Source organism: Scardinius erythrophthalmus (genome assembly GCF_964197995.2).
Source record: "Scardinius erythrophthalmus genome assembly, chromosome: 10".
In the NCBI taxonomy this organism is placed as follows: domain Eukaryota; kingdom Metazoa; phylum Chordata; class Actinopteri; order Cypriniformes; family Leuciscidae; genus Scardinius; species Scardinius erythrophthalmus.
In genome coordinates, this window is record NC_138230.1 from 37,506,694 (window position 1) to 37,532,207 (window position 25,514).

A 25,514-nucleotide genomic window follows, 5' to 3' on the forward strand; every position below is an offset into this window, starting at 1 on the left:
CAAACCACAAAATCCAGTGTGGAATGAGTCCATGTAGAAGTACATTTTGAAGTAAGCATTTCTGCAGGTCAGATCATGCTGATTCAGAAGTGGCAGGTTTGCTTGGCTGCTCACGTGGGAATTGAAACCCCTTGTTGTCCACTAACTACCCAAATCAGGATTTATTTTGCTTACCTGTCCTGCACTGATGCAAGCAGCCTCAGCCCAGTCTATAACAGGGTACATATGAAAAAACACACAGACACACACACACACACGTAATACCACAGCTGCAGTATGGTCTTATGCTCTACAGTTAAAAAGGCCAATGCATTTATAAGTGAGAAAAGAAGGTAAAAAACATACTAAATGTACACATACCATCCATACTATAGATTAGATGGAGCATCCCAAATTATGGTACATTGAATCAATAGGCATCCAAGATGGCATCCCTTACGAAAAAGAACTGCATTTGTTCTTAATGTGCACTTGTAGTGTACTTCAAATCTTAAGTATATTCTACCGTTCTGGTACAAACTGATATCCGGCTGCTTTAAAACGCTCCTGTGAGTGTGTGTGTAAGAACTCAGTGAAGAGCATAAAAGATTTCTATTTACAGCATGGTTTTGCAGCTTTTTCTCAATAGCCAAATAGATTTCTCGATAGCCAAATAGAGATATATCTGTTGAGCGCATGAACACAATGGCCAATCAGATGTGTTTAAGTTAGTCAAAATCCACTCAAAGGCTTTTGTTCTTTAGTTCTGCATATTAGCGAATCCTTTCATTGTAACCAACATTTAACATAACCAAATATAATTTGCATTTATTGTCAGTACTGGCTTGTAGTTCACACGAGTAGGGTTCTTTGTACAGTGTGTACTTGTGTGCAATGTGTGGATGACCGTGTTTGTTCGCCACCACCAATTACCAGTTAAGTGGGTAAAGATTTTGAAATGAAGTCTCAAAAGTGAAATGGCTTGATTTGTGAGGTTCTCTATTAGGATATCTTTATAATAATGTATTAATATGCACCAGAAATGGCATTCTGGCTTACTTGTATTTGAGCATCAACGTAGAAGATTCTTTAGTAGGAATATGAAAATTAGAATCCAGCCTAGGATTATTATGGCTTTGTACAAAACAAATGCAAATGAAAAACTGCAACATGCAAACAAACAATTCAAATCCAGACAAATTAATAAACGTCTACAGTATATTAGTGAATGAGCAAATGTAGATTATAAACAACAGTCCTCTGGAATGTGAACAGCTGCTGGTGATGAAAACCACTGAGAGCGAACTGTGAAATACAGCTTCCACACACATCACACATACAACTGTGTGTCTGGGCTGCTGCTGGTGCTATTTAGGATCTCTGTAACATAAGTCGTGATTTCCTGTGCAATAACCAATTCAAAGCCTGGCACTCACATGCCTGGGACACACTGGAGACACTGACCCATTTCTGCAGACAGCAGGGGGTAGAACAAAGCACCGACGGGTCAGAACAGACCAAATACTCTGCACAGGCCCTGACAAGCCCCCACAAATCAGTAGATGTGTCCTGCCATTTGGGGATGGGAGAGAAACACCAATAGCCAACCTGATTGAGGGATTTCTGTATGCTGTCAAGACTGAGCAGCTATAAAGAGAAGAAATATGAGAAATACCGCTAAATGGTTGATCTGGACAGATGGGAAGAGAGAGAGAATGACAGAAAAACTGAGAAACGGGTAAAGCAAGGTGGAAGAATAAATAAAGATAGAAAGAGGTTGATTTATAAAGCAAGACAAGCAGTAGACAAGAGACATTTAGAGTGACAGAATCTCGGCGGGCAACTGGAGCGCCAGCGGTCTACAGGAATTTATGGAGACCAGCGATCTCAACATAGTTCACAGTCATCCATGGAGTTCAATTGCACAGCCGTCTGCTCAGAAACAAACAGGTGACACCTGCTCAACAAACTCACCATAAAGAACAGCAAGAGAAACAAATGTTAATGGGGCAATATTAAAATATTAAATTAATTCTTCTTCTTCTTGCTACTTTTTATGTTTTAAATGGTACAAAAACTCAACACAAACACTAAGCGTCTTTGTGGAGTTTTCTTACTCTTGAAAACCTAAATTGTGATTTTATCCATAGCTAACTGTAGTAATTCACTCTAGTAAATTAAGCAAAACAGCAAGGTTTTAGTTTGCAAAGGTATTTTAGAAAATCTGTATTCTATTGACATTGAAGATCAACATCAAGAACCTCAACAACACATCAGTTAAAGTAAATAAACAAAATCTAAAATATTTTTTCCCAAGCAAAACAGGATATTTAAGATAAAAAAGTAGGAATTAATTTCTTGTATCCATTAGGAATTGATTGGATCGTGAAAAGTGGGAATCCTATTAGGGATGGGCCGGTGATGGCAAAGCTGAATTTTCTGCAGCCATTACTCCAGTCTTGAGTGTTTAGCCTAATATTTTTGGAGTTCAAGTTCAAAATAACAGAATTTATTTGAAATGGAAATCAGGTTTTATCTAATTGTGATCAATTTAATGCATCATTGCAAAATAAAAGTACTAGTTTTTATACACACAGAAAAATCTTACTAACCACAAACTTTTGAATGGTATTGTGTATACTGTAGGTTCAATTTTGATTTCATTTTGACTTGAAGCTGAAATGATGGCTGTGTTTACAGAAATTCACATATTAAATTTACACCACAAACAAACAAAGGGAACAAAAACCACACAGGCTTATTTTGCCCACACATCCACGCATCATTTAGACGATTAACAGCATGGTGCTAATGCACAAGAATGAAGGTTTGATTAACAGTGGGGCACACAGATCACATCGACCTCACAAAAGCAACCTCGAAAATCAATCTCCGATTGGATGACACGCATGACCTCATCTCCATTCAACACTCCAGACTGCATGTAGCCATCTCAGCAGATTCTAACGTCTGCCATCCTCTGAATTCCCCTTTCTCTATCCTTCCATCTCCTGTTCCTCTCTTCAGCAGCTGTCATTCTTCTGTCCGACCACACCATATTGCAGGATGGTCCACACCCTGATGAAGAAACCTATCCGAAACAGTCGATCCAGAGGCACCCTTAAAATGCTGCCCATGCGTTTTATGAAACAACTGTGTCTAGAGGAGACGGGCAGGAAGACAGCTGAGAGAAAATACTAAGTGTATTGAATCTCTCCTCACACACATGCACTTCACTTCCACTCTTTCATTTAAGCAAGGCATCTACTTTTAATTGCACCTGTCTGGTTTCTCGACTCCATATCCACGCCTCGTTGAGACCACTAAAGCTCTGGGAAGGGTTAAAGCAATTACACACAAAAAGACTCTTACATACACATTGATTTGAAGATGTGCTTGTCACGGAGGTCGTCGATCACCTGCCTCTCAGAGTAAAGGGTGTGCGTCTATAGCTCTTGCTCATGATTGAGAGAGCAGATCCTAGTGCAAGTGGTTTAAAATAAACACTTCAAACTGGCAGGTGTAGAGCAAATACAGACAGAAACAGTTCTTGGTTCAAACAAAGGCGTTTTAATGGGTTTGAACTTCTCTGCCATTGTTTAAAAACTCAATTAAGCTTCAATATAATGTAACTGAACCAGGTCAGCATTACAACAGTACCACTGTGCGTACTGTATAATGTTTAAAATTTATTTTTATTTCAGTTTGAGCAATTTTATTTCAGTAATTGTTCTGTTAAAGTGTTTCATCTTCCTTTTTCCTCCTTATCTTCCTTTCCAGTAATTTGCAATTCCCCCCAAATTGGGACACACCTCTTACATTTCAACATTCCTTGCTCTGTCTGTCAGTGGCTGACATGACTTGCATGATTACATGACCACAAATTACAGAATAAATACTATAATATATAACTCTTCCTCCCCTTATTGAACAGCAGCTTCAGTTTTCAGAAAATTGTATGAGCCATTACATAAACCAAAACAGGAAATGGTTGAAAAAGCAAGAATGCAGGAGATGACAGAGATCAATGTAGACCAGCAGAGGGCCCGATGAGTATGAAAGTACAAGAACAAGAGAGAGAAATAAAAAGACTTCTCAGCTCTCCATCCAGAGAAAGATTTCATTCATTGGCCACTGACAAACACCACTACCCTTTTCCTTCTCCTCCTCCCTCCTCTTCTCTTTACTGCCTTTGTTCTTTCCCCTCACTCTCTGTATTGATTTAAGGGTGGTTTAAGGTGATCTGCAGTGCTGTAATGTAATGATGTGGAACTGGTCTACACTTCCACCAACAAGAGTAACTGCATCAAGACCCCAGAATCAGCCATTCACAACAGACAGAGGCAGGACAGGCCACATAGATCTAGCTTGTCTTAAAATGGTTTGGTGTTTGTTAAAGCACAGGAGACAGAAAAGAGATGTGCCTGTCGGCCCACTTTTTCAGCTGCCTTTGTTCCAGAAGTATTTTACCAATTTTTTTTTTTTTAAAGGAAACAAACTAACCAGCTACAATATTATAAACTTTATTTTGAAGCAAAAAAGTAGTTGAAAAACAGACCAAAAAAACAACAAAAAGGTACAAAACTACAGAACTAGCTCCATGAGGCAGCACAAATGACATAATCCAATTAAATCAATGGGCAGATATAAAATTGTTGATTTAACGATGTTGATTATGTATAGACACAATATTTAGAGTTTCATGGGAGTGGATGGCCAGAGTCAGGGTTAATTTGGAGTGATTGGAGTTTCAATTCTCTGATTGGTGGAGATATTTTTGCAGAACCATGGGTAATACAGTTTTTCCACCAGGAATTTGCTTATAAACATGATTATTATATATATATATATATATATATATATATATATATATATATATATATATATATATATATATATATATATATATATATATATATATATATATATATAAAAAGTTAACTGATGGATTCAACAAGAGCATACTTCTTCGATTAACAACCTTGTAGCTCATAGAATGTCTGTTTTAATCTTATAAGTTATTGATAAAAACAAATTCCCCATGGAGAAAATTAATGTCATTTTTACTTCCGGAACATCAACTGTTGCACTATAACCCACACAGTTTGGCAAAAAAATATCAGTTCTATCAGCCACAATTCCCAAATCAAAACCACTCAAGCCTGTTTGTCTAGCACTGATGACGGCACAGTGTCCTCAAGTAGGCTACTTTATAAAACCCCAAATCAACCCATTTTACTTATCTTAATATAAACCCCAGGGATATTGGATATTGTTCGGAAATAAAATTAAAACTTTTTTTTTCTCTTCTCAAATCACCAAGACATAACTCTGGAGCCACACAGGCAAAGAAAAGTAATATTTCAGATGTTTAAAAAATGTGAGTTGTGCCTTGTAAAACCTGCTGCCGCAATTAGTAATATGGTGTTTGTTGGCGTTTGTTAGTGCGGACTGATTCATTGATTTATGGGAAATCAAAGTCAATGTCTGTTAATTAAGTAAACATGATGCGTGATTATCACCCATGACCAAAACTATGTGGAAGAGTTAGGCACTAAGATTTAATACTATTGTAGAACACAGCAAATAAATGGCAAGTGACCATCTGGTAATTTCACATCATAAGGGACACCACTCACAGCCCTGAGAACAAGGAACAGCTTACATTCCTTACATCACACCCATTAACATTGGCCTATTTTTCCCCATTTTAATCCAACATAATGATTCCTTAATAAAGAAAATTGGCACACAACTGATAAATGGCAGACTAACTTTTTGGCAACCGCAGGTAAAAAGTTATATTTATTAGGGCAAGTGCAGGCAACAGCACTGCAAATTAAGAAATTATGAAAGATGCAAATAAAGAATGGGAGATGATCCAGATAAAAGCCTTAAGTGTCAAACACTGCAAACTAAAGGGAATGCTATGTGGTAAAACATCATCAAATGATCTGGCACATGGACATAACGTGATAAGATGTGGAGGAAATGGAGAGTAGCCTAAATCTGAGAACACTCCATTAGAGAGACGTGGAAAGGAGGGGCAAATTAAATTAAAGACTTGGGCATCTGTGGACAGTCATTAGATATGTCACTATTTGCACAGGGGCCCCTGAGAAACATGCACACAGATCTCTAGCATCAATGTGCAAGAGGTCAAAGATCAGAAAGGGGCTTTGCCCATCTCTCCCCAGATAGTGTCATCCATCTTCTTATCTGTCACCTAAGCACAAATCAATAAGAATTAAACCTCATTAATGCAATAAAGACAGCAATTTTACTTAATTATCCTAGTAAAACACAGTAAAATAACTGTCAAAAGAAGAGTTTCAGCCATAGGTGTGGCTGATAAAGGTGTGTTAGAGGGAGTGGCAAAACGCTCAAAGCAACATCTGTACCTTCTCTTTTCATTTCCATGTGAACTAAATGGTAGCTATGCTGAAAGTGTGCATAGATGAGTGTACCCCATCATGCTGTAGGACAGCAGCCCATCCAGGTGCACTAAAGGCAGGAGCAGATGTTATGGGCGTCTGTCTCGGGTATGCAGTCAGTCCACTACCCATTTACAGCACGTCAAGACATGAAAATACATACTCTGACACATCACACACATCCTAGAGGTGGTACATAACTATATGATCATTTATCTCAAAGATAAGAAAATTTCTTAAAAATAACTATGTACAATTCCCAGGATTTTCTGATGCATAGAGAAGACTCACACTACAGAATAAGTAAGAATATCTTCATTTACTTACACTTAGCCAACGGTACGACAAGCTGCATCTTCGGACTAGTTTGTGAATATTTTAAAACCTCCTTATAAAAATAGACTGTAGACTCGGAAAGACCTGCGATGGGCTGCCTGTGATGTGTTTGTGCTGTGAGGAGGATGGTATCAATAAAGCAGAAATTACCAAAACGATATAATAATAATAATAATAATAATAATAATAATAATGATCTGCACCAACATTAAAGAATTTGAGGTCAGATTCATACGAAATCAACACCTCGAAACATGGTTATGTTTTTCTGTGAGTTTAATTTGGGTTTCCACAAAAATATTAAGCAGCACAACTGTTTACAACATTGATAACAATAATAAATGTTTCTTGAGCACCAAATCAGCATATTAGAATGATTTCTGACGGATCATGTGACACTGACGACTAAAAATGACTGCTGAAAATTGTAATTCAATTTTTTTTTATTTTACATTCTAATAATATTTTACAATATTTCCGTTTTCATTACTGTATTTTCAATCAAATAAATGCAGATTTGGTCAGCACAAGGGACTTCTTTCAAAAACATTTTAAAAAAAATATTACCAACCTGAAGCTTTTGAACACTAGCATACATTAGTGTACATTTAAACTCTTAAAGACTTACACTTAAACTTAAACAAAATGAGCTCATATATTGAGGAACCTTGTTCAAAATGGTCCAGATATTTATCAAGTATATTAGAATCACTAATATCAGATATCCAAAAAGGCCCTTCACATAGTCGTCACACAAGTTTGACAGCCCATTTCCAAAAGAAAAAAAGAGTGAGAGAGAGAAATCAACCAAATACATTCTGCTTATTATAAAACAATCACATCATAAAACCCTCCATTTTCGGTCCATAGATTTCATGCAGGCTGCTAAATCGAGGTCCTTTCGAGACGTGTTTATTAGCAGGGGCAGTGAAGCAGAACTGAGCTGGCTCTGATAGAGCAGTAGGGAAAGGTCGAGGGCTGAAAGTGGGACAGAGTGATGAGAAGACTGAATCGGATGGGCTCCATAAAACAGCTTCATCAGTGGAGAAGTGATTTTGTCAGCAGGGTCTGAGGTGCTTACAAAAGGTCTGTTTCTGACTGAAAACTAGCATTTGACATTGCTGGTGCTTGAATATGAAAGTTATCACAATCCAATAAAGAAAAAAAGTGCACATATATGTGGAAACAGTAAGGCATCATAAGAGCAGAAAATGTACATGAAAAGCCTGTCTGAATGTAGCCAGGTGGCACCTATGAGAGAGCGGTGTTTCAAAATCTATTGATCTACCTACCTAGACAGCATTTTTGGGCAATGGAGGTATGTTTTGAGTCAGCTAAACTCAAAACTTGCCTATGAAACACTGTCTAGATAGGCAGCTTGCTAAAGTTTGAAACTCAGCAAAGATAACTAATACCAGATGGTATTATAACAAACTATGTGATGTGTATGTCCCAAAACAACTGTTTTATACTGGCCCAAGCAGGAACGGGACCATGTAGCAACTTCCTCCTTCCAGTCAGCTCCCAGAACTCACTGTTATTTTAGGAATGCAGCTCCAGCCCCACTTCATTTTCTAACTGCCTGCTGCTGTGTCACCCTGACCACTCCTCCACTCCCACTCCTTCAGCTGGAGGGCAAATATACAGTGTGCAGGGCTGTTTTTAGACACCTCCATTAACATCCCTCTCCAGCACATCACATATCATTAACAGCCCACTCAAAAGCAACGTCTCTCACTGTGTCACATGCATACACATGCTACAGGAAAATGACGTGCATCTTTATAGAGCGTTTCTCACAGCCTTCCAGTTGATTTACTTTAGTCATCATAATCATTTCCTTTTTTTTTTTTTTTATTAATGCCTCTTGCTATCTCCTGTCACTCGGTGATTGAGAATGTTTCAGTTTCTGCATCCATTAAAAGTCACATTCTGTAAATTAAATAGTCAATACAGTAAATATTCAAAACCCTTAAAATCTCAATCCAGACTGATAGATTTTTTCAGACGGTCTGCGCAGATAATGCTCAAATAGCCATTAGCCAACCATTTTAATCACACAATTGTTTGAACTCTTTTCCTCTATAAATCCTATTTTTTAACGCCAGACAGTGTCAACAAGTTCACACTAAATCCTATGCCTTGAAAAAAGGATCACCAAAAATTAGTTTAAAAATGATATTTAAAATGATAAATAAGTGTAATAAATGTAGCAAAAATAAGGCTGAATTTCAGCAGCATCATTACTCCAGTCTTCAGTGTCACATGATCCTTCAGAAATCAATCTAATGCTGATTTGATGCTTTCTGGTGCATTTTTTATCATTTATATTGAAAAATGTTTGTGCTGCTTAATATTTTTTTGTGGAATCCATGATACATTTTTTCCAAGATTCTTTGATGAAAAGAAAGTTCAAAAGAACAGCATATATTTGAAACAAATCTTTTGTAACATTGTAAGTCTTTACTGTCACAGTTGATCAAATAAATGCATCCTTGCTGAATAAAACTATATATTGCTTTCAACAATAAATAACCGTACAGATCCCAAAATTAAGCGGTAGTAGTATAGGTGCTGAACATTTTGATTTGGTATGAATAGGCCTTTAACCTAGGCCGTTCTCCTCCTGCATGGTGATACATGGCTGGCATTTGAAATAGCTCCAGATGCCCTTAACTTAACGGGTGAGCAAATTACCATAAATACCCACCTGACCCCAGACAGATGGAGTGGGTCATCCTTCACCAGAAGGGCTGACTGACTGACCCCCTCCTCCCCATTGACAGGCCTCGACACGCAAAACACATTAACAAAAACCAATTCAAACAGAGAGAGTGATAACAGTTTACACCTCAACAAGAGTCATCAATCTTTCAGCAGAATCTGCCGAGAGATTAGACATAACTTAATTAAACCACAATGTGTTTGCTTAATCCAAACTACACGCATTATATAACTGGGAAGCATTTCAGGGCAGCAATGCTAGCATTTCTGCTGAGTATACATTTTCACTTTTGCTGACATAATATATTCCCATTGTGTGAGAACACAATCGAAGATATTGGCCTTCTCTTTTCCTTAATGTAGCCAAGCTTCACACACTTTTTCCTCAATTTTTACATTAAAATGAGAATTCGTACGGCCTAATCTTTTGACAAATGTCAAATTCACATTCACTTTTGTTCAAATGTGGCGTTTTTGACAAAAACATCTGAATGTGAACAGCTGGGTATTGTGCAGACATAAGGGAATGTTCATGTAATATTCTGTTCATTTCACCAAGCGTCCATGCCCTCTGCCACCTCTTATTTTGACAGAAGCACTTGTAAAGACAGAGTAGAAGGAACACCTAATCTAATAAACAAAAGAATTCAGGAACTTCAAAACACTGTAACCAAATTCTATTAGTCTTCACTGAAACAAAACAACAAACGGTTTTGTCCAAAACCCAAATGTCTAAACCAAGATCAACAATGACTGAGACAAGGCTAAAACGCCATGTTACCTCTCACAAACATGTTTTCTCATAAACTGATAATTTTAGCCACGTCGATTAGGAGTAAATCTTGTTAACACAGCTCTAGCCAAAACAGATTACAACTCCTAGTAACTAATGACCTGCTAATCAGAGTCACTGAAAAAGTGTGGGAGGATGAGAAGATTACACTGGAGTTTCTTGGTTCCTATAGCTCTGATAACGGTATAGAGAAAAGAAGGAATCTCTGACATCTTTTGCAGTGTCCCAAACACACTGAAGAGAAAACTCAAACAGCTGCACTATATGGGGTCTTTCAGTGAGAACTTGAGTGATGTAATGCATGATTACAGTAAAGAACTGCACAGTATGTGTCTGCCTGCCACAATACGAGAGACAGTGAGTTATTAAACTTGCTCAAGAGTTTATTTAGCCTTTTTCGGTATGATTTTTTTAAAAGGTTTTGAGTGAAGTCTCTTATGGTCGCCAAGGCTGCATTTATTTGATAAAAAATAAATAAAAAATACAATAATATTGCGAAATATTATTACATTTAAAAAAAACTGATTTCTATTTCAATACATTTTATTTCAATACATTCCTGTAATTGCAAAGCAACATTTTCAGTAGCCATTACTCCAGTCTTCAGTGTCACGTGACCATTCAGAAATCATAATATTCTAAACATTTCTTCTTATTATTAATATTATCAATGTTGAAAACAGTTGTGCTGCTTAATATCTTTGCGAAAACTGTGATAGTTTTTCAGGATTCCTTGATGAATAGAAAGTTAAAAAGAACAGCATTTGTTTGAAATAGAAATCTTTTGTAACATCATAAATGTCTTTACTGTCACTTTTGATCATTACAATGCATCCTTGAAGAATAAAAGTATTAATTTAGTAGAAAAAGAAAAGGGGGGGATAATTTAGTGCCACACGTCACCAAACAGAATTATTTTCCATATTGTTTGGTAATTAATAATGACTGAAATAAGACCCGGACATGTTCTTGTTAGGTTTCTTCACTTCACGTCACAGGTCTGATTGAATGTGTTGGTTCCCTGGCAGCAGATTCAGATTCTAGCTGGAAGCCCTTGTTTGTACAAAGAAAGAGAAATCCTCACAAAAAAGGCACAAAAAGGAGGAAGCACTCAGAGTGAAGCTCTTCACCAGGGCATTTAGTCAAAACTACAATAAGATCAGACAGAGCAATAGAGTGTGGGTCGGTCCACTGTGCAGGCGATATGGGGAGGTGCTGGTCTAATTTCTAATATGGAAATAATTATGTGTAGTAAGTGAATGAGTGAGTTTAGGGCTGCCCCTGCAGGAGGTCTGACTGTAAGACATATCCGGGAACAGAGATTAGCTGCAGGACTGATTTGAATGGCAAATCTCTCTGCTTTCACGCAAATGCCCTTGCATTCTCTCTCTGGATCATCAACTGTTCATTTACAGTATTACAAGACTGTCCTGTGTAACAGTATGGTAAAAGGTTAATCATAAAAAAAAAATTTATGATCCAAATATATATGTGCAATATTTTATATTACATGGAGGGAACTGTCCTCTATAAACCGCATTTTTATCATTTCCTCTTTAGAATTCCCTTTGGAATTAATAAGGTGATTTTAAAGCTTAAAATACTCACCTGTGTGGAAACTCTTTGTAATCTAATAGGGGTATAAAGCTCTCTTAGGCCCACACCCTGTTGTGAGACAGTCCCGGCATTCATTGGTGTGGCCAAAGGATCAGATGCCACCACAATCAGTGGGCAACATTCCCACTGCAGCTCTCAGCTGAGAGTCATGCGCCTGCTTTCAGACAGAGCATCAAAACATTCATCCTGTTGAGTTCAGCTGTGAGCACCGTAAATCATAATTCTTCACAAGAGTTGAGTATGGAATGATTAGCCTACCATATCCCATGGTGTGCCATGGTGCCCCAAGGTATTTCAATAAACCATGATATTACCGATAAACCATTATATTCCTTTCTCTTTTGTAAGTCGCTTTGGATAAAAGCATCTGATAAATACACAAATGTATTTACATTTGTGTATCTATCAGATGCTCTTATCCAAAGCGATATGGTACACCATGGGATATGGTAATCATGGTACCATGTTAGCAATAGCATAAGAGAACAAGAATTTTAACCACACCTTTTAATTTATCATGCTTAACTGAATCTAAATAATCCAAAACAAAGCAACAATGTACTTTTATCACATTTATTGCTTTTTTTAAATTTTCTTATTAAATCTTGATCTTATTAAAAATTTGCATACCCGTCGCCGAGTTGTTTCAACTATGTAATTCATTGTAAACTACTGCTCAAAAGCTTGGGGTCGGAAAGATTTACTTATGTTGCAAGTCTTTTATTCTCTTGCAGACTGCAGTAAAACTGTAATATTGTGAAATATTATTAGAATTAAAATAACAATGTAATTTATTGCTGCAAAGCTGAATTTTCAGCAGCCATTACCATTGTAACAAGGTTACAAGAAATCTTTCTTATTATTATCAATGTTGTAACCATTGTGCTTCTTAAAGGGGTGGTTCGGGATTTTTGACATCGGACCTCATTTTTAAGTCAGCCTGGTTGTTATTCATCAGTGGAGACATTTTAAAAAAAAATTATCCAGTCCTTATATTTGGATAGTTAGCCGATGCTAGGCTAGCGCGAGTCAAGGGTAGATGTTAGCCAGCCATTAAAAACCGTTTTACCCACTCCACAGTGCACCAAACGCAAATCAATTATAACACTAGACTATCGATGCAAATGTACGTTGAGAGAATAATGTTAGAAATCAAACTTACCTTTCATCTCAATGATTCTAAAGGAACTAGTTTCTCAGCAGCTGCGGAATTTTACTATGCTCCGGTTAGTAATGCGGCAAAAAGTAAACACAGAAAAGAAGCGCACTACAGTGTGTGCAGTACATGTGTGTGCCGGCTCACTCGGTTGCCTAGCTAATCAATATAACTCCGCTGCTGCTGTAGACAAGGCTTATGATTACAGGGAACAAATTATAACTAATGCAATGTGATGAAAGGTAAGTTTGATTTCTAACATTATTCTCTCAACGGACATTTGCATCGATAGTCTAGTGTTATAACTGATTTGCGTTTGGTGCACTGTGGAGTGGGTAAAACGGTTTTTAATGGCTGGCTAACATATACCTATTGACTCGCGCTAGCCTAGCATCGGCTAACTATCCAAATATAAGGACTATATAATTATTTTTTTTAAATGTCTCCACTGATGAATAACAACCAGGCTGACTTAAAAATGAGGTCCGATGTCAAAAATCCCGAACCACCCCTTTAATATTTTTGTAGAAACCTTAATTCTTTTTCAGGTTTTTTTGATAATATAAAGTTTTATTCAACTTTATTGCCAGTTTTGATAAATTTAATAAATATCCTACCTGCTGAATAAAAGTATTGAAAATCATCAAGACCACACGTCAAGCCTTTTAAAACCAAAACTGAACTTTATTAATGAGCATGAATCAAATCAGCTACTCTGAAGCTCAGATAAACTTTATTTCTAAGAGTAATCAGCACTCGCATACTTCCACCCTTCCTGAAGAGATGGCGGGGATGTTAGGACGGCAGATAGAGTTAAAAGAACTGGAAAGATTCTGTATGGATTGTCCTTCAAAAACACACACATGCACACACTCTTTTCAAGAGCAGGGGAATATGAGTGATGTGAATGCACACACATAAACAGGTGCTTCCCAGCACCTGACGAAGAGGATAAGGAAAGGTCACATAATCTCATTTTAACAGCTTATGTCTGCTTTACAGTCAATGAACAGTCACTCTGGACCAGGGGTATTCAATTAAACTTCCAAGAGATCCAGTCTCTTTATTTCCTTCCCAGTGAGGTCCGGAAAATACTTTTTTTGGAATAGTTATACATTTCATTGTGTACCAACCATGTACTTACATTTAGACACCTACATGTACGGCACAAAGAAGGCCTTGGGACTGAGAAAACATTCCAGGGTTTATGAAAAGTATGGACCATTTTTATATTTTGCTCAAAGTAATAAACTACTAAAAAAAAATAACGTAGGCCTACATAATCTAAATCAACACAAAATCAGCACAAAAAGTTAAAAATAATAAAAATTCATATAGTGAAAAGACGTTTCACCAATAGAGGACACAATTATATGAACTTGAATAAAGGAGCTGCAAGGTTTTCAGTGTCGCATGACACATGAGAAGATATTTATTTTAATGTTTTAAATGTGTCATTAATTACTCAATTTACCATATTAATTGATAGGTCTGAGATAATATTGCATGCTATCCGTTTGTTAAGTCTGACACCGTGTCACCGTTTCAGGGTTCTCTATTAGATACCAAAAGCAAAATAATATAGCCTCCTGTGTACAGGACGCCACGAGCTCGGAGACTGTGTGTGTATGTACACTGTAATGTTTTTAAAGCTTAGCTTAAAAGTGTGATATGAATAAATCGTGCTCATGGATGTTGAGATGGTATTCTCAATTGAAACAAATGAATGCTTGGACCCAAAAACAGTATTCCTTACGTCACGACTTAACAAGCGGATGGTGTAATCAGAATTTACTGTATTGTCTGATTTTGTCCAGACAATACAAGAAAAAAAGAAGAGGAATACAGAAAACTCTTCAAATGGAGCATGGGACTAGTCTATTAGAGACATAAATCTTCAACAAAAAAAAAAAACTGCTGCACTTGGACAAAAACAGCACAGGAGGAAATATTCCGGGTAGGATGATTTCACACTGTGTGTGTACTTTCACAAAGCATGCATGTCATCTGCTTTGTGTGCTGAAGGAAAAAAGAGCAGGCCTTCTGTCAATCTATAATAAATCCATGTCTCGCCAAGCCTGTGTCGTCTCATGCTTTTAACACAACCTTCACGATTAATTCTTGATCTCAGTCTTTCCATGCCTCATTCATTCATCTTCTACTGTACCCTTGTTCAAAAACAGCTCTTCAGCTCCTACTCATTCTCCCAGTTTTTCTTTTTAGCAGCAACCCCTGAGGTAAAACACAGCGATGTGTGTGTGTGTGTTTGTGTCTGGTGGAGTCCAGAACAAGAGAACAGTGGCAACAGCCTCATATCTGAACTCCCTGCCACAGAGAATCATCAGTGACTGTCTTGAAAGCTCAGAACCCAGAGCCCACCAGCACTGCTCTTCACAGCCGACTCGACCCCAGCAGGAGGTCAGGGTAAAAAGGGCTAGTAGAGACATTATGTAAAGAGGAATCATGTCAAACACAGTTCTGCCAAAAGTTTGTGTGAATACAGTGCAAAAGTAAGTCACCGCAGGAGTTAAAGGTATTCTTTAAAGTCAGCTGAGGATTACACAACAGCCCTTCACAGGCCTGCAGAATGGGGCAGTCGACTTGCTAATGCACTAACAGGACAAAGAGCTTAAATAGATGACCAGACTATAGCAAGGAGAAAGATACAAAATAAGAAAACACAGGGAAGAGATAAAGGGTATGTTTAAAACAGCCCAGTTCTATACTACTTGTGCTATTTTGTGTTTTCTGTACATGCAGAAAATACATGGGCGACCCACTCAGAGGCAGCATTAACCAAACATTTTCAATAATTTACTGAATAATTAGTTTTTCCTATGGAAATCTCTAGGCACCTCACGATTCGATTACGATTCAGAGGGCTGAGATGATTACGACGCATCTTGATTCTATACAGGATTTCTTCATGTTTCTGTGGACTAGAAACATGTCCACAGTAAAGAATTCTATAAGATTACTAGGTCAAAATTTTTTAAAACAAAAAGTGAGAGAAACATACATGGATGAAGTAAGATCTATAACATGCATTTACATAAAAGATTACGTGAATTTTTATGAATTGCATGCCAACTTTACAGAGAGAACCAACTGAGGCCAGATAGTTCATAACCGTGTTTCAAAGTACCATTAAAAACATTTTGCGTTACAATGTTTTACTTATGGATTAAAAATAGTGCATGAAAGTTTTTTTAAATGTAACTTTTTCTTTCATTATTTGATCAGTTCTGCCAAAATTTAAGAAATTTCACAGTAAGTAGAGCCTCAGCCAGCTATTCTATCTCTCAGTATTAAAATGTATTTCTAAGATGATAAATGAAAGATGCTTACTTAATTAAACATGCAATATTTTGCTGTTAACTGGCAACAATGTTGCCAAATGTTATTTGAAACATTTATTATCCTTTAGTTCTGTTTCACATACTGCACTCAACCAAACAGCATACTAGTTTTCCATTCCAAACATAGCCAGAATACCTTTAGAATGAGCAAGAACTTTTCATTTCTTACATCAATGTTAGACACTAATATTTCATTTGTACTCTAGACAAAGATCTGCTACATAGGAAGGATGTCAAATGAGCATTCACAGAGGAACGCCTCCGCCATGTCACCGAACATCCTGAACCAAAGAGGATCGGCCTCTGAAGGCTTTTCCCCCACTGACACAGTCAGGTGCCGTGCAGAATGTGCCCAAACAGGAAGTGCAAGGAAGGAAATTCTGCAGTGTTGCAGTAGGAGAGGAAATAAGAGAGAAAGAATGAGGGAGAGAGGGAGGGGAAAGACAGAAGTCAAGGCCGAGGCTGCATGTTCTCATGGTCACCGCAGTCTACCGTGAGAGCGAGAATGACAAGGATTGAGGGGAAACTAGGCCACGTGGAAAAATACAGTTGTAACGATCTATCCTCGATTATTTGTCTGCCTCCATGCACCGCCTCAAGCTCATATTTACCCTCCAAACCAGCAAATGGTTGAAGGTTCAATAGACAAACACTTGTTTTTGGGACTTTCTGTCTGAAAGGATCAAATCATATTGCATCATTTCTAATCAATTATTTATTTAGTTTTGGGCTTTTTTGGTGAAAATACCTTAGAAAAATTGTAGCACAACATCTGTAGCAGAAGTAGACTAATGCATGATGATCGAGGATGATCGTTACAACCTTACATGAAATAAATTTCACACTATCTGTTTTCTAAATGCATGTTATTGACCTTAGTGGGATCAATTCATCCATGCATGCGTTTCTTTTTTTGACCATAGGGTAATTATTCATCAAAATGTCATAACTCAGTATTCCGGTGAAACAACAGACTTGTCACTTTTCTTTTTCGATAATCCGTTTCATTAGGATGCATGTCACATTATAGAAGAAAAAAAATCTCGACTTTCATCTCTAAAATTAGAGGTTTGCAGGCATGACTAACTAGCATTCAAAATAATAGCCTAATAATAAAAAAAACAATCAAAGTAACATGAAAAGTATTCTAACAAAAAACTGCTGGAACCTCTTTCTGGTGTTTACAGCACAAACAAAGAAACTGACGAGACAGCTAAAAGAGGCTTCCTTCCAAACTGACACTTCCTCTGGCTCACTAGAGGAAACGGACACACAAACACACTTTGTGAAGCCAGTGTTTGTGTATGTTTGAGGGTCACTGGGATCAGGCAGCACAGGGTGAATAGGCCAAAGGCCAATAAAACTGAGTGGGGGACATGAGACAAAGCCGGATATGGCATAAAATCTTCAGTGACAAGCATCTACATTGGACATAAAAGAGCCTGTTTCCTATGCATCTCATGAAGGATTTTACTTGTGCATAATCTTGCAAATCAGTTCTGGTCTGGTAATATTTCTCCTTGCACGTCTCCAGGATGTCAACTGTAGCTCACCGTGTCTCGGATGTGAGCAGCGTGACTATGCGACAAAAGCAAATAAAGCCTATTATAATCAATCAGTGATGCCGTCCACACTGGATATGGCGCGATGCGACACGTTTAATTCCAGACAGTAAACTAGTGCTCCATTGTATTTCTGAAGTACTCCAAGCTACTTCTTATTCAAAGTACAAATGGATTTGCACCGGTCGTTTTGTCGCATCCAGTCAGCGCGGAAAGCTTCTAGCTGGTGCGACGCGACAACGGTCAAGTCCGGTTTAGACACGGACTGACATCTGACCATGGTTTGGCACCAGGGCTGTGTCCATTTCAGTCATTTGCAACCGCTGTGGTTTGTATATCACTGTGCTTCCTGAACGAGTCCGTTTTCATCCGACTCATGCTTCTGTCTCATTCTGGAAACCAGTCGGTCATCCATATCCTGCTATTGTTTTCAGTTAACAACACATACGGAAAAACAACTATAAATATGGTCCAAATAACCACCGCCCTCTTATAAACAAACGTGCACTCGCATACAGAGGCCCCTGAATTATTCAATCCCTGTATCATGCATGCGACTCAGATTTCAGCTTCAAGTGACACCTTCAACAAGCCACCAAATCCACATTTCTCACATTTCCTCTCCTATTCTTCATGAAACTGCCACAAGTGATGCAGCTGAAAGCTTTATACAAACATCCAGTAACATACACACACATTTGTATAAGTGTAACCGCTCCTGTTTCACAGCAAACATGGGTGAAGTTTGATGATACTGAAATGATCTCATGGTCTGAAAACATCATGTGATACTTGAAGAAATGTAGACAACCAGTCAAGGGTCTGGACACACCTACTCATTATTATTAATATTTTCCATGTTTTAAAAATAATAAAATAAAAAATTATGTAATGAACAAAAAAAAAATTCTGCATTTGAGTTCACTCTCAACCAATGTCATGAGGTGCATCCTGGGACGCTTTGCTGGACGTGGACACTTGTTTGCTGCTTCCTTCCAGTTTCTCCATTCACACACACACACACACACACACACACACACACACACACACACAAAAAAAAAACCTTTTAATTATTAATGAAAATTTATATTTGTCCACAAAACTATTTTCAAGCATTTAATCTTAAGCTTTTAGAATATGTAGTCCAGACACCCATCTACAAAAAAATTATAATAATAATTTTAAATTTAAATAGTTTAGTAAAGAAATTTAGTCATGGACCACTTTTATATTTATTAACAAAACTATTTAAGCATCTTACGCTTTTAGAAACAAAAGTTTGTATTAGGTCAAGTAGCCTAAACATCCAATTGAATGGCAGTGGGGCATATAAAGCTAAATCTATTGACCTTTGGCAAAGCGAGCCTGGGAAGAAAAGAGGAAGGCTGCTTGTGTCAATACATAAAGAATAAGAATAAATGATAGGTATAAATAGAATAAGAGAAGGAAGTTGAGGGTTGCATAAGTTTAGATCTTGCTGCCCTTTATCAAAGTCTTTCATTCATCATTCATCATTCATCAAAATAAAACAACTCCCTTGGCAACCACTTTTCTGTTGGGTAATGTGGGTGTAATGCATACAATTAATTAAGCTTGATTTACCACACACTCTGTGGAGGCCAGCACTCATGCTCATGTTAGCCTTGTTCTTTAGCCTCTCGAAACGTCAGTCAAAGAAAATTAATTTATTTGAACAAACATTCATTTGAATAGATATACAGTGTGAGGGGAGAGGCTGGATGCATTAGTACATCAACTGAGCTTCCATTTTTATAAGGCATTATTAGAGGTGATTTTGTAGCGTCTCTAATGGACAATGGTTATGTTTCTAAATAACTTTACTTGCTTTGTTATCAAAGCCTTTTCACAAAGATGAGCACTTTTTTACAGATGATCAGTTACAAAGGATCCATTAAGATCACAGTCTACAAAATAGACCTCGTGGTGCTATCTTAGGCCCCTGTCCCAAAGGCCCCAACAGAATCGCATTTCATTACAATAATCAATAATTAAAAGGGCCCTTTCACCAAGGCTGCATCACAGATGCTCTCCGAGTCAACTGACATCACTCCCTTATATTCCCATCACGGTCAATTTAATATTTGGTATTCATATTTGACAGAAACACTGTCATTAGATATACACAGCAGCAGCCCCTGTGAGGCCCTCAGGGGTTCACTGCTGTCCATCTGAGCACCATCCTTCACTGATTCTGGACAACTAGACAGGGTTTCTCAATCAAACAGGGGTTCATGAGGAAATAAGTCAATGGGGCTGCACAATTAATCATTTAATCAAAATAAACTGAAATTGCGATACAGCTTAAGTGTGATTATCAAATCAGAGACTGTGATTTAATTAGATAAGTATATAGTCTGGTGTGTTGTTTCAGAGTGAAGCACAACACTGTGATCATTTACACGCATGGTCCAGTGTTTTCAGCATCTCAGAGCTGCTCAGTTCACAGTAAATGCAGCGACATGTTGTTAGATTAATGTGCCTTTGAGAACATAATGTATGCCAGATGTTATTTAAAATAATAAAATAATTATTTATTTTAGTATTGTAATTTGTGGTTTAATTTTCATATTATTTTATTCATCTGATTTTTTTTACGAATAATAATAATAATAATAATATAGATCATTATTCTTATTATGATAATTAATTTTGATTGGATTCCTAAAACCCCAGTGTGATCAACTGACATCAGAGAATCATGAACGTTGGAATGAGTAGTTAAATCATTGAAATATCAACTTAATCTCAGATACTTCAAGTAAATGTTTAAGTTCAAGGGTTTCAGTTGACAAAAAAAGTTTGGGAACCCCTGCAGTAGATGAATACTGGACAAACTCAAGGCATCACAACTACTAGTCATACTAAAGGACAAGCTCAGACATCAGTGGACTAGAATAGAAGACAAGCTGGGACACTATTAAACAAGCTCTGACAGCAGTGTGAAAAAATGGATAGCCTTGGACAACTGGACAGAAAAGGGGTTTAATTAAATTACCATTTAGTGTGGCCCCTAGGGGGAAAAAATCTCCTTTTAATTCTTTTATTTATAACTTAAAATTACTTTAGAATTAAAAATTGCTAATTCACAACACTGAATATAACACTACACAGAAGCACTAGATGTCCTCTGCCCTTTCACAAACCCATGGTAAAAGAGACCCACCATCCACGTCTAACTTAGTGTCCTTGGACAACTGACAACAAATAGCAAATATAAAGCTCAACATAACAGCTACAACAGTCGCATACATACTTTTCCCAAAGTAAACAACACAACAAACCGGAGCTTTAGCAAGTCATTTACGTTACCTTTATATCTCTCCAGCACATCCTCATACGCCTGTGCGAACTCCTTCTCCTGGGAGTGATTCACCGGGAGTAAGCCCGGGATGAAGCCGGCCATAGCGTCTCTCACTCCCGCTGGCCGACTCACAGCGGCCCGCTGATGGAGTAATCCAGGACGGTGGAACCCGGTCGTCCGACAACAGCTGTCAAGTCCGTTTTGCGGTAAATATCCACAGTGGATACCGACTTATTCACGTTTCAAGAATGTCTCTAACGCGTATTATATTATATTTGGTCTTCGTAAACACGGCGAATTCAATAAATCTAGTGAAACAAAGCTACTCTGGACCGGCGGTTCCTGAATGTGCGGTCAAAACAAGATTAGATAATTAAAAATGCGTAAATATCTATCTTTAAAGAAAATATCCCTTCTCATATATTAAGGTTAAACGCCTGAAAAGGTCTAAATCTAGATGTACTATTAAATAAAGCCATATTTCATTGGTTTAGATCAGAATCCCAACGGTTATCGTATTTAAAGTCCATTGTAGCGCGTGCGGGCCGGTGATTGGGTTTATATGTGTGCGCTTCTCAAGTATGTGTGTGTCTATGTGCGGTGGGCGGTCCGTTCGGCTCCTTCCGAAAGCAGATGAGGCCTCAATGAAACGGTATCCGGACGGTGCTTCTTATATTCCTTTGCCGATGCGCTCTTTACTCGCCGGTACCAGCTTTAAAATGTGTTTATTTCCATCCGTGCAGCTCAATGTAATGGCCGCTTCTATAATAATCACACGGCGTGTGTCTCACTCCTCCCTCTATTTTCCCCAGTGCGAATGGGGTTCAGGTTTCTCTATTCTTCCCGCAGTGCCTGCGCTTTCCTCCTCCATCCCTCCCTTCCTTCCACAGCCACGCCAGGCACATCCAGCGCAGGAAATTCATGGTGACAATGGCTGATGTTATTGGGTCTCATTCTTGGGTTTTGTCGCCCCCGACCGGTTAAAGCCGAGAGGTGCATCACTCACTAACCCTGCTTCATATACTCGCCTATAAACTTTAGGGGGGGGGGGATAAACTACTATTGCAGACCTACTAAAGAAATAACTATGTCCTTACAACAGTTTTAAAGATTTACCTTTTATAAAATGTCAAAGCTGTGTCTCTACATTTTATAAACACAGTCAGATGAAACCATTTATACAATCAGGCAAAATCAAAGGCAGCCTTGCGACACAAGCTTAAGCAGATCATATTAGTATTGAGCAAAAACCAGAAAATAAATTGTCTATTGAATTTAATATGTGTGATATGCAAAATATGGTTCTTTTGTCAATACCATAAGACTTTTCTGTGATGATTCAATAGATGGAGCTGAAAATCGTTGGTCTCAATTCAAGGGAATGCTACATTTGTCAATGTTTATAATATGTTTTGGCACATTATTTGTGCATCTGATACATATTAAATGTACATAAATACTGTATACTGAGTGGTGGGCAAAGAAAATCACATTATGTGAGAAAATGGAAAAAGCTGGAAATCCAGAAATGGGTCAATACCTCTGAACAAAATATTCAAAATACTTCCTTTCATAGACATTTTTTGTAGCTTGCTTTTGTCCCAGTACTCAAGTATCAGTGGATAGGCTTTTGTCCCACACGATCATCAAGTGCACTGCCTCCTAACTGCTGCAAAGAGTCATTTCAAGACTTTCCAAGACCCACATCAAGACAAAGACGCCTTAGACCAAACCTTAACAACAAGACTCAAACCCAGGCCAAGAACTGTTGATCCAAAAACTGACAACTTCAAAAAACAGAAACAGAGGAAATTCTGAATGTATTGCCAGTTTAATCATTATCAAGTTATCTTTTTTTACAGTAACCCCATTTGATGTGTTGAACAATCATGAATATTTACTTTATATTTTCTTTAAACATAGTCTTGTCCCTGAATAAATCAAATAAATCACTTAGGCCTCAAATTATTTCTCTCAAATTATTAATCCCCTCAGTCAATTAGCTCATCATAAAAAGAAAGTCAATTTGATGCATGCTTTTATCTCATTCTCAAGCTACTGTTGTAAACATCATCTGACCTATTTCCTTTGCATGTGCTGGGATCCCATATATTGAGAATAGATGTAGATCCATGTAAGTTCGTGAAGTTTCCTACTAGCTAAGCCTCCTTTGGGCGACCTGAAAGTTTAGTTCCAAATGCTTTTAAAGAGTGTACTGAAATATCTATTCCTACAGAGCAATAGTTCTCCAAAATCCTCTACTAATAATACAGCAAAGCTACACACACACTTGCACACAAACAAAGTTGTGTGTGAGACCTGGAAGGCACACATGACCCTAACAAATGCCTGACAGCAGATATTGCTGTTGGCCCCGTGTGTCCCTAAACACACACAACTGAGGCACATTACGCATAATTATATAAAGCTAGAGCTCATCACTGAAACATATTCAAGCTCCATCTCTTTTTGCTTTTAAAATAGCTGTAATGTAATTCTTATTTTCATTTCTTGCAGGTGGAATTATCACAAAAATAATAAAGTATTTTTAGGCTCGCATTATTGTGGATTTTCTTTTTCTTTCTTTCTTTCTTTCTTTCTTTCTTTCTTTCTTTCTTTCTTTCTTTCTTTCTTTCTTTCTTTCTTTCTTTCTTTCTTTCTTTCTTTCTTTCTTTCTTTTCTTATTTATATAGCACAAATAAACACAATAGTTGACCACTGTGCTTTACATAGTAAAAGTCTAAGATAGATGAGAAAGAGAAAAAGATGAACTATAAATAGATATATATATATATATAATACCAGATAAAACAGTTTAGATTAATTAAATGCCCGTGCAAGAAGATACAACTTTAATTTAGATTTAGATTAGATTATGTCTCATGCAATTTGCTTCATTGACAATGGAACAGTTTACAGATTTGTATATTAATAAGATATTTTTCTCATCTAGCTCTGAATCAGAGGGTATCATTTTACATTTATAGCATTTACAGTTAGTCTACATTTAAAAGCTCTTAAGGGCCTATTTATGCTTAGTCATTTAAAGCGCTCGATCGATCGGATTGCAATTTGACTAGCACATTCCATTCACATTTAACCACATAAATGTGTCTCTGCCAAACAGCTAACCTTATGCAATATGCAAAAATAATGGAGTTCACTACTCTGATTTAGGAGGCTCATAAAAGCTAAACCAATGGCAAAAAGCAAACTTCCATTAGGGATGCACCGATAAAATTCTGAACGTTACTGATAAACTAATTATTATTGTCATGTTGTGGCTGATAATAATTTCCATATTACTTTGTCTAAATAAATTCAAAATAAAACATATCATTATCATGTTGAATGCTACTTTACATTTTGAGACTTGCTGAAGATTAAATTTATTTGTTTTGTTATTAACTTTATTATTGCATTAGATGATGGAAAATGTATTATGAATCTGAAAAGATGAAACATGTATCACTGTCTTTCCAATGGAAAAAAACACATTTTGTTTCTTTTTGTACTCTGTAGGTGGGCAACAACAATAAACCTTGACTGGAAGCTCTAGAAGTGTTTTTCCATTGTGACTCTGCACGTCATGCCACATTTAAACTGTGTGAAGTTATGGCTCCATCACCATCTTATCCTCTTTCTTGGGTTTGTGTTGATTCAGACATCACTTACAACAGTAAACGGCCACCCAGACTGAAAAGTATCTGTCGTTGCTGTGATTCAGCTCATTTATTGCCTTTGGATTGCAGCTTGGGTTCGAACTTCACCTGCACGCACACACAAAATGAAAGGTCGATAGATCTGAGATCTGTGTGCATAGAGCTGTTTGTGTTTGGAAACTTTCTATGTTTTCTAGGCAACTGTCATAACTGTTTTGCAGCATGGCATTCCAAGAGTGAAGTGCTGTAAATCACACACACCCGCTTTCCTTCCAGTTATTCCCTCCATGCTCATTGTCTCTCTAACCTCGTCCCTTTAATATGCCATCAAGACTCTTCCCCTTTAACCTCCTGTTTGAACTTTGTCCCTTTTTTTCCCCTTCCTTCTTCACAACTCTTGTCTTCATTTTCTTTTCATTTTCCAAATTCCAATTCAAGTCTCCCGGTCATTTAGTTCAACCAAGCTACACATAACGACTCTCTCTTTTTTCAAACTCAAATTGAAATTCAAACGATCTCGCTAACTGTACTTGACTATTTGTTTTTCGGGCTTTCGCCCTTTCCCTCCTA

The 25,514-nt window shown here is 37.4% G+C and overlaps 1 protein-coding gene across 4 annotated transcripts in view; it reads right to left on the reverse strand.

Annotated features, from left to right (window-relative positions):
- The window catches only part of macf1a (microtubule actin crosslinking factor 1a), a 177,819-nt gene that overhangs the window by 144,872 nt on the left and 7,433 nt on the right, over positions 1-25,514 (reverse strand). For 2 of the 4 annotated variants that reach the window (XM_081377089.1, XM_081377087.1), the window contains exon 1: positions 21,291-22,073. The exons of the other annotated variants lie outside the window; for them this stretch is intronic. In XM_081377089.1, coding sequence (XP_081233215.1) covers positions 21,291-21,384 — 94 coding nt within the window. In that variant the 5' untranslated portion in view covers positions 21,385-22,073. Of the gene's footprint in view, positions 1-21,290; positions 22,074-25,514 lie in introns of those variants that run through there. 4 annotated transcript variants of the gene reach the window in all.